Here is a 10000-nt window from a genome sequence, read left to right as displayed (position 1 = left end):
CACACACAGAAGCTGGTCAAGTGCTGTGCAACTGGGATTGCACCTGTCGTCCACAGGAGGGCGCCTAGCTGGGAAGTCCAGTACATTCCATATTAAAGTTGTTGCAAGTGCATTTTTTGTGTAAAAGACAGACAGACAGACACACACACACACACACACACACACACACACTGTAAGGTCTGAAGTGCAAAATTTGAATTACATTCCTTTGTATCTCTCCCTCTCTCTCTCTCTCTCTCTCTCTCTCTGTCTCTCTCTCTCTCTCTCTCTCTCTGTCAACACACACACACACACACACACACACTGTAAGGTCTGAAGTGCAAAATTTGAATTACATTCCTTTGTATCTCTCCCTCTCTGTCTCTCTCTCTCTCTGTCAACACACACACACACACACACACACACACACATAAGCTGGTCAGCTGCTTTGCAACTCAATGCGGTACAAATCGACTTGTGTGCCTCTTTTTCTCTTTGGGTTTTCTGTGTGTTTTTTTAAATTTTTAAATCCACAGCAAGTGTGTCTCTCTCTCTCTCTCTGTCTGTCTCTCTGTCACACACACACACAAACACACACACACACACACACACACACACACACCAAAGCACACACACCAAAGCACACACACACTGTGTATCATCACTGATTTCTATAATCCACATAATCCAGATTCGATTTGGTGCAATTTTTACTCAGAAAGTGAGAGATCTTATAATTCTGATCATTTATCAGTACTGACACTAAACTTTATCAGAGATGTGACCATCACAGCACATGCCGTTGTGTCAAAGTAACTGAGAATAAAAAAATAAAAACATAAAAACATAAAGGAGATTTTCCTGGCATGGATTTTATAGCAGATAACCTTAAAAATATTCTGCAATTATACCTAATTTGAAAAAGTTTACATTTCTTCAGTATTAAACAGCAGAAATTAAGCTTTCTTATCCGACGTCATTTACAAAGGAAAGAAAAGACAGCGGCCGCCAGCGCTGTAAACAACGGTAGACTGATGGGTAATAAGCGAATGAGTAATGCAGAAAACACATGTTTGAGATGGGAAACTTAAGTTTCTCTCACAGTTCACGCACAGCGAGCTGTGCGTGAACTGTGGGTTTTATCGTGTTGGAAGCAAAACAGCAAAAGTAAGAAGGAATTAAGGATGATATTAGCCCCCACGCCGACTAAGCTAATTCTGATGCGTCGGTCCGCTCTGTTTACGTCTTCGTGTGGAATGCGTTTCCTGCTCTCATTTGCTGGTTGTTGTTGAAATAGTTTTGTGAGCTTTAACCTGAGATTCTGGCGTTTCTGGTAAAACACATTTATATTCATTCAATTCAGGATTTAATGAATCGATATCGCTTCATTCAAGCTACTCACCCGTCTCTATCCACCTCCACTTCCAGCTCGACCACGGACAGAGGTCCCGCCCCTCACTATCTCTGATTGGTTTAGACCACGAAGGGGAATGACGTGTGTCTGTTGTTGAACACATGGACGTCTGTCGCTTGGCGAGCGATCGGGTGGTTTAGCGAGTGTCAGCCTCTTAAGTTTAAGACAAGCCCGGCTGCTTTTTAAGCGACGCGGCGCTAGCTACCCAGCTAGCTCAGTACACAGGAACTACTTCCGGTAGTTATACAAAATAAAAGCGTCCCCCATTATAATCCGCTATAATGCCATACTTCCGCTGCGCGCGCCGTTGATATATACCTTGGCTTTACATTAATTGTGAGAAAACAAAACAAACAAATAACTCACCGTTGAGTCGATTGTGAGGTAGTGTAAAGACGAATGAATCGGCTGGGTTATTGCACGCTGTCAACTGGTCTGTAGTGTAGGATTTGTCGATATCTGACAAGTAGGCCAACCACAGGGACACAGCGGCCGCCTCCATTACTCCCGACATACCACTAGAGTGAGCCAGCACACCACAAATGAAGTTTTCTTGTTCTCCATTCATTTCAATGGGAAAAAACTTGCATTAAAATATTCATATTTAAAAAACTATAGAAGTAATAAACACCAAAAGTCATAGCAACTCATTCCAGCTCCAGCCGCACACAATGATATATCATATGTGAACCTTGTCTCAAAACTGTGGGGCGAGTTAAGGTCCAAAATAAACACCAAAAGTCATAGCAATTAGATGGAGTCATTGCTTTGGCAATGACTCCATCTAATGGTTAAATTTCTGAACTGCAGGCTCAGTAAGTAAGTAAGTAAGTAAGTAAGTAAACTTTATTTATTAAGCGCTTTTCACAGACAGACATTCACAAAGCAGCAGTGATGAGACGCAGGTCTTGCGTCCATGACTGCCCTCGCGAGTTAAAGACAGCTGCAGTGTTTGTGTTTTCTAACTCAGGTGTCTCAGCTGAAGAACTGCGGGGTGATTTTAAGAAATCCCCTGTCAATTGGTTATGAGCAAAAATTGTTTCTATAAAATAAAAATTAAAAAAACACAAAAAAAAACCCCAGTTTCAACCGTAACGTGAAGTACACATTTTATTATTTTTTTCCTTTTAGTGAAAGGAAACAGCCGTCGCCGGTATGCTAGTGCGCACGCTCCACCCCCTCCTACGCCTCTTTCCCCCCCTTCTTTTTGCTTTGTAAATAAACAGAAATGTGACTTTTGCTTCATAAACAGTTTGACAAACAAGTGGTGCCTGCAGGGTGTATATTCATGGTATAACCGGCATAAACACAGCCTCACTTCGTGTGTGATTGTGCAGGAAATACAACTGTGCGCTCAGCTTCGAAAAAGGACCGCATCTATCCATTTATCCTCATCTCACCTCTATGTATGTGCTCTCTTTGAGCGCAGGTGCGGCTCTTTGCTGTGACACATCTCTAATGTAGTCTAGACGCTCCGGCGCCAGGGGTCATCGGGTGACACACACACACACACAAACAACAAGTAACACAACATGGACCATGAACTCTGCGTGACTCAACTATACCAAGACAGTTCACCTATTACGAGCCTTTAAAGTAAGCTTATTGCTAAATAGTCTTGATATTTAATCAACAGGTAAGGTAACACCTGATTCTGTTCACATGGACGGAGTTTTTTCAGTGCTAAATAGTCTGCACATCCCGGCTCTTATTATTTATTTTGCTGCGTTATTTTGCAAAATTATCTAATCTAAAAATAAACTACATAAATGAGTGCGATGCAATATTTTGCTCTTGGTGTTTTCAGTCCTTTATGTCCATCTTATGTGTCATTTTTTTCTGTTATCAATCAACCAACCGATCATTCGATTAAAGGCCTGTCAACGGGCTTCGTAAAGGTTCTTTTAAGGTCACCAGAAAGCTACATAAAGACTGCACCTGCACCTGCACCTGCACCAAAGTTCTTTTTTTTTTTTCTCTCTATCTCCGAACATTGTTGCATTTTAAAACCATCTTCAGTGAGCTATAAATATGAGGCGCTCCAAACACACTCTCAGTTTTACTTCTGCCAAAAAATGACCACAATGCCGAGACGACTGGAGGTCCAGAACTCGATCCTCACTGGTGGGGACAGCTTTAACATGTGGCACGACTACATGAATCTGAGCCAAGTGTTCGAGAAACTGTGCAGCAACCGTGAGGTTGATAACCGAGACACCGAGCGTCCAAAGAAGGGACAAGCGCCCCCTTGGAGTAAGGTCCACACTTCCACTCGGGGGAAGAAATCCTCCAAAAACTCATCACAGTCCAGTCCGACCAGCAGCGCGTCGGACACCAGCAGCAGCGCCTCATCCTCGGACTACTGCCGCTTATGCAAGCAGAACGGGGAGACTCCGAGGGTGTACCTATCTCACAAGCTCAAATCAGACGACGGGAAAGTTTTCTGCCCCGTCCTCCGGAACTACACTTGCCCGATCTGCGAAGCCACCGGTGACAGCGCTCACACACGCAAGTACTGCCCGCAGATGAAGTGCGAGGCTGCTGGGAGGATGCAGACCGTAGGCAAGTTCTGGTAGCTGCTGAAAACTGAAGCTGCGAGAAACTGTACATATTTACCGAACTGTTTGGGGTATGTGTTCGTGTTGGCAGAGACCGTTTCAGTTCCAAAGACTGTTTCAAGTTTGACTGTCAAACACTCCGCTGCAGTCTGCAGCAAGGAGCCCTCATCCATCACATCTGTGGAGCCCCGAGCCGGGGTGAGCGCTCTCAAACCTCGGTAAAAATTAAACTCTTTAAAGTCCTCGAGTGTTTATTGTTGTTGTTGTTATTGTTGTTGTTGTTGTTGTTTAATATGATACAATTTCGGGGGTACTTCATAGGTCACAAGTGAAACACTAAAGTGGCTAACCTTTCTGTGGAATTAAATAGATTTCTAAAAATGTGCCCATAGTGTCAGTGCGCGAGTCTTTTAGTTAAAATGCAAATGCTATATTATCCCTCATGTCAGACAGATTATTCGACAAAAACGTCAGTATTTTGTCTTTTTTTTTTTTTTTTTGGTATTATAGAAAATTTTTAACTCACATGCAACTCTTCCACTTGAAGTTACAGATGTACCTGAACTCACCAGAGAACATGCGTCATAAAAAAATAATTAAATTAAATTAAAAGTAACACTTCAAGGCAAAAGTGAAACGATTATGTGAAGTGAGAAATTGAATTAAGGTTCAATAGTTTTAGTTTCAAAATAGAGGGGCTGGGGAAATACAGTATACAAGGTCAAAACAGAGTTTGTACAAGTTTGTACAAAGACAGCTGCAGTGTTTGTGCTTTCTAACTCAGGTGTCTCAGCTGAAGAACTGCGGGGTGATTTTAAGAAATCCCCTGTCAATTGGTTATGAGCAAAAATTGTTTCTATAAAATAAAAATTAAAAAAACACAAAAAAAACCCCCCCAGTTTCAACCGTAACGTGAAGTACACATTTTATTATTTTTTTCCTTTTAGTGAAAGGAAACAGCCGTCGCCGGTATGCTAGTGCGCACGCTCCACCCCCTCCTACGCCTCTTTTCCCCCCTTCTTTTTGCTTTGTAAATAAACAGAAATGTGACTTTTGCTTCATAAACAGTTTGACAAACAAGTGGTGCCTGCAGGGTGTATATTCATGGTATAACCGGCATAAACACAGCCTCACTTCGTGTGTGATTGTGCAGGAAATACAACTGTGCGCTCAGCTTCGAAAAAGGACCGCATCTATCCATTTATCCTCATCTCACCTCTATGTATGTGCTCTCTTTGAGCGCAGGTGCGGCTCTTTGCTGTGACACATCTCTAATGTAGTCTAGACGCTCCGGCGCCAGGGGTCATCGGGTGACACACACACACACAAACAACAAGTAACACAACATGGACCATGAACTCTGCGTGACTCAACTATACCAAGACAGTTCACCTATTACGAGCCTTTAAAGTAAGCTTATTGCTAAATAGTCTTGATATTTAATCAACAGGTAAGGTAACACCTGATTCTGTTCACATGGACGGAGTTTTTTCAGTGCTAAATAGTCTGCACATCCCGGCTCTTATTATTTATTTTGCTGCGTTATTTTGCAAAATTATCTAATCTAAAAATAAACTACATAAATGAGTGCGATGCAATATTTTGCTCTTGGTGTTTTCAGTCCTTTATGTCCATCTTATGTGTCATTTTTTTCTGTTATCAATCAACCAACCGATCATTCGATTAAAGGCCTGTCAACGGGCTTCGTAAAGGTTCTTTTAAGGTCACCAGAAAGCTACATAAAGACTGCACCTGCACCTGCACCTGCACCAAAGTTCTTTTTTTTTTTTCTCTCTATCTCCGAACATTGTTGCATTTTAAAACCATCTTCAGTGAGCTATAAATAGGTCACAAGTGAAACACTAAAGTGGCTAACCTTTCTGTGGAATTAAATAGATTTCTAAAAATGTGCCCATAGTGTCAGTACAGGATTGTGAACATCGCAACGCAAAGTTTTTGATTTCTCTCAAAACATATATTTCTTTTCATGCTGAACAGATAATATCTTTAATTTGAGTCAAAGTGATTTGCACTTGAACACGCCCATCAGAAATAGACCGGGACCCATTTTTATTCTGCATGGCTGCTGGAAACATCATGTCACATCTTTGATTAATTTCATCTGAAAATAAACGTAAGTAAAGCCAAGTGTGTTACAAAAGCTTTTATAATTTGTATTGCCAAAATCGCAGAAAATAACCCCATTTAAGCTGGGTCGACAGCCACCCCTAATTTTTGCATGATTGTAGCTGCTAGCTATAAGCTAGCTAGCTATCCTGCGCAACGTTAGAACTGGTTACCAGAAACCGACCATCACAGTCGGGAATACAAGTTAGTATACTGGTAAAAAACGGCTTTTTGCCTAACTAGCTAGCGTTACCACGATGCATCGGTGGTGGATAAAGCTAGCTAGCATAAGTTCATAGTTCATAACATTCATAGTATAACTCCGTGCTCCGCTTCGTTTGAATTTTTCTGGTGAGCTCGCGGTTTCTAGACACAAGCTTGTGTTTGTGCGCGCACGTTTGTCTCTCTTCATATAAATATCTGTGTGTTATGTGTGTGTACACCGAGCGCAAAAGATAATTATTAATGTGCATGATTTAGAGACAGAAATAACAAGCCAGCATATAAGATCAATGACATAAGACTAATTCCTTCAATTGACTTTCAGGCGCAGCTCGGAAAAATGTGCATTTTCTGAAGAAATTTTAATTTTAACAGCAAAAAATTGACCCTATGCCAAACTTAGTCGCTAATGGCTGGTCTGTAGACTGTTTGGTATGTCATGTTACGTATTTCTTGGTTTTTCTATGTAATGTGTTTTATAGAGAAGTAACATTATTCTTTTTTTTCTGTATGCTTTCAGAACCACAGATCGCTCCATCCATTCCATGGCTGAAGCATACATTTTCATTTAATCTGAACAGGTATCATTTTGCATTTACACTGCACATCCTTTTTAAACATTTCATAATAATCTAGACTCTCCCTCATTATCCTCTCATTCACCTTGCTGATGTGTTGAGGACTTGATAAAAGAATACATGGTATGTCCATATCTGTTCTGTCTCTACATGAGATGCAGTCTCTTGATGTAAATTTGACAACTCTGCTATTAAATGCAGTGATTAATGTAGGACAGCAACGATTAATCAACTCATCAAGTTAATATCTTAGGGTTCTGTATTGTTTTCTTTTTTTTTTTCTTGGGCTTTGTGGAACATTTATGAAAATGTTCCACCATTGATTTAATTTAATGATTATGCAATTCACAATCTGATTAGTCAAATAATTGTTCTAATAGTCTGTGACCAAACAACTATCAAAATAGTAGTTTATTATGGTCAAAGATTTATCAGGTGTGCCAGACTTCAGTTCTTCACTTGTACATTTTGTTCCATATTTTACCTCAAGATATCCCAGAAAGATGAAGCTGAGGAAGAGCTGCAGAGTACCACCATGGCACTCTTCGTCTTCAGGGACAACTCAAGCCTCCTACATCAGCCTCGAGACATCGGGATAATCATTGATGGTGTGGAAGTCCTGAATGAGTTGCCTTCTGTGGCAGCTGGAGTGGCAATGGTCTTTGGACTCTGTTATGCTCTTAATATGGAATATCCACGAGGATTCAGGTTCACCTTTGAGGCTCTTCAAAAGATTATGATGGAGCTTGACTTTAACAAGATGACCTCTAAGATTCGCAAACTTAATTGTGAACTTAACACTGCACAGTAGTGTGTTTGCATGCATGTGTGCATGTGTATGTGCACATGCATGTGCATGTGTGCTTGGTTGGCCTGCAGTGGTATTCTACATTCAAAATTTATAAGAACACCCATTTGAAAGGGAGATTTAAGTTGATTTCATTGATACATGTGTAGATTTTTTTTTTTTTTACATTGTACAGGCACAGTGCACATATAAACATTTTTGAGTACTTGCAAATTGGTTTAAAAAGAGTTTTTATAATGGTTTTATGCCAGTTTTAGACAGGTTGCAGGTTTTATACTGGTTTTCAAAAGATTGCAGGTTTTATAAAACAAACATTTCTCTAATCATTTCTGCCGTAGCACTAAATCTGTATATTACTAATCCTCTCTATTGATTATAGTTAAAATGGTTTGGAACAATAAATAATTTTGAAACAATTGGTTGGCCAACTGTCTTGTTTTTTATAGGAAATGCAGAGCATTTTTGAACTGAAATGAAATGTAAAAAATATAGTTTGAATATATGTAAATCAATTACCTGGCTTCAACACAAACATATTAGTTCATGTTAATTTGGTTCGATGTGAATACATTAGGTTGGTTAAATTTCAATATATTAGCTTGGTTCAATAATTAAAATATGGTTCTATGTAAAAAAATCAATTTGGATCAATGCAAAATTTAAAGTTTCAGTCAAGTCTAGTAATATTGTTTATATCAACATAAAAGTATCAGGTCATATCAAGTGACTCAATTTGGATTCTATAAAGCCAAATATTTTGGATGTGACAACTGGACATCATTTTTTTTAATTTGAATAGGGTTATTTTTTTTACAGTGTAGTTTATTTCTCACAGTTTTTTAAAAATTCTCTTGCTTTATGGTTCTTAGCGCTGTTACCAGTCTTTGCATTTATCATCATTTTTTCTCTTTTTTCTTTCATGTTACACAAACATGATTACATATTGCATATGAATCAAGGTTGCGCAGAGGTGGTTGCATTTCCCAGACAATCATGCAAAATATATACATTTCTTTTTTTAAAAATGACATGGTGCGACAGGACTGTAGCACAGTAATACAGCAACATCAGAGGCAAATTCCATTCAAGTTTTGCAAGCCTAGCTTTGAACTTTATTTAAATAAACGGCAGTGACTCGTTATGACAAGGATCATTCTTAATCTCACTCAAACCATGCTGAACGGCTCTAACCCAATTAGGAACATAGGGTTGTTGTTTTTTTTGTTTTTTTTTTAAAAAGAAAAGAAAAACATAACTGAACACAACAGTATGCCGTTTTAACTGAGGCAGGATGGCATTTTGGTTTTTAAATGGGCATTTAAAACCTGAAATAATCCTAAAGGCTTAGACAAAAAGGTGACATTTGTTTTCGAAATTGAGGTGATGGGCATCTTAGTCGCTGTCACTCCTCTCTCCTCTCTGGAGCAGCCTCTTTCCACTGGAGGGCACGGGAACCTCATGCTTCACTGAGACCTTTGACTTGCTTTTGCTGTCCTTGTCAAGCAGCTCCAAACCGTCATTGATCTTCTTCAACATCTCGTAACGCTCACGCCCACGAACAGGGAGGAGAAAAACCTCCTTGTCGTCCCCCTCAGCACTGGAGGTACATTTGGACTTCTTTGTGGATGTGGTGTCAGGAGGTGGTGCGCTCTTTCGTTTTTTCGCCTCTTTGGTGCCGCTCTCCTTCTTCTGTTTATTGTCCTCCTGTAGCTGTAACAAAGAGGGACGAAATAACAAAAAAGAGAAACATATTTGTCAAGTAATTTTACCCCCCCCCCCAAAAGTGGCATTTAACATGATGATATTCTATTGCCTTCTGGGGGAGGGAAGGAACAGCGGTTTTTCTTTTGAGTTTATATTCAAGTTTTCTCCTTCTTGCCCCCTCTGGTGTACAATTTCTTCCTTTTTCCTGTTTAAAAAGAGTTCACATATTTTGTCATTTGACTGTAAGCAGTGCAAGGAGGAGATGCTCGCTTTTTGCATGACAGTCTGCCACTTCAGTCTTCCCTTTCTTTATAAGGCTGGAAAATACTTCAGACCCCTCCTCAGGCAGTAAGGGGCCTGAGGTGGGGTCTGAACTGTGGGTACCGGTATGAGGAGAGAAGGGGGACAGGACTGGATAGTGGCTTAAAGTTAGGATTTGGTTTGATTAGGTGAGCCGGTTTTTGGTTGTGTCTGCTTATGATTTGAAACAGGTCTGAAATGAGAGAAAGAGGAGTTTGTTCCTGGGGAATTATAAGACAGTGGTGTCCCGTTTTCCTTCTCATTAATCATATGAGAAGAATGAAGGCGTTTTAAAGATTTTTGAGTTGAG

The 10000-nt window shown here is 40.0% G+C and overlaps 1 protein-coding gene across 1 annotated transcript; it reads left to right on the top strand.

Annotated features, from left to right (window-relative positions):
• Positions 1–3396: 3396 nt before the first annotated feature.
• On the top strand, positions 3397–4392 carry LOC146640558 (nanos homolog 2-like). Its single transcript, XM_085400100.1, has one exon. The coding sequence runs from the start codon at positions 3469–3471 to the stop codon at positions 3967–3969; it is 501 nt and encodes a 166-aa protein (XP_085256226.1). The 5' UTR covers positions 3397–3468; the 3' UTR covers positions 3970–4392.
• The last annotated feature ends 5608 nt before the right edge of the window (positions 4393–10000 follow it).

Source organism: Rhamphochromis longiceps, unplaced genomic scaffold (assembly GCF_057381845.1).
Source record: "Rhamphochromis longiceps isolate RC_006_pf unplaced genomic scaffold, R_longiceps_female_GT1.1 unmapped_scaffold_5, whole genome shotgun sequence".
NCBI classification, from domain to species: domain Eukaryota; kingdom Metazoa; phylum Chordata; class Actinopteri; order Cichliformes; family Cichlidae; genus Rhamphochromis; species Rhamphochromis longiceps.
This window is presented reverse-complemented; position numbering and strand designations above follow the sequence as displayed.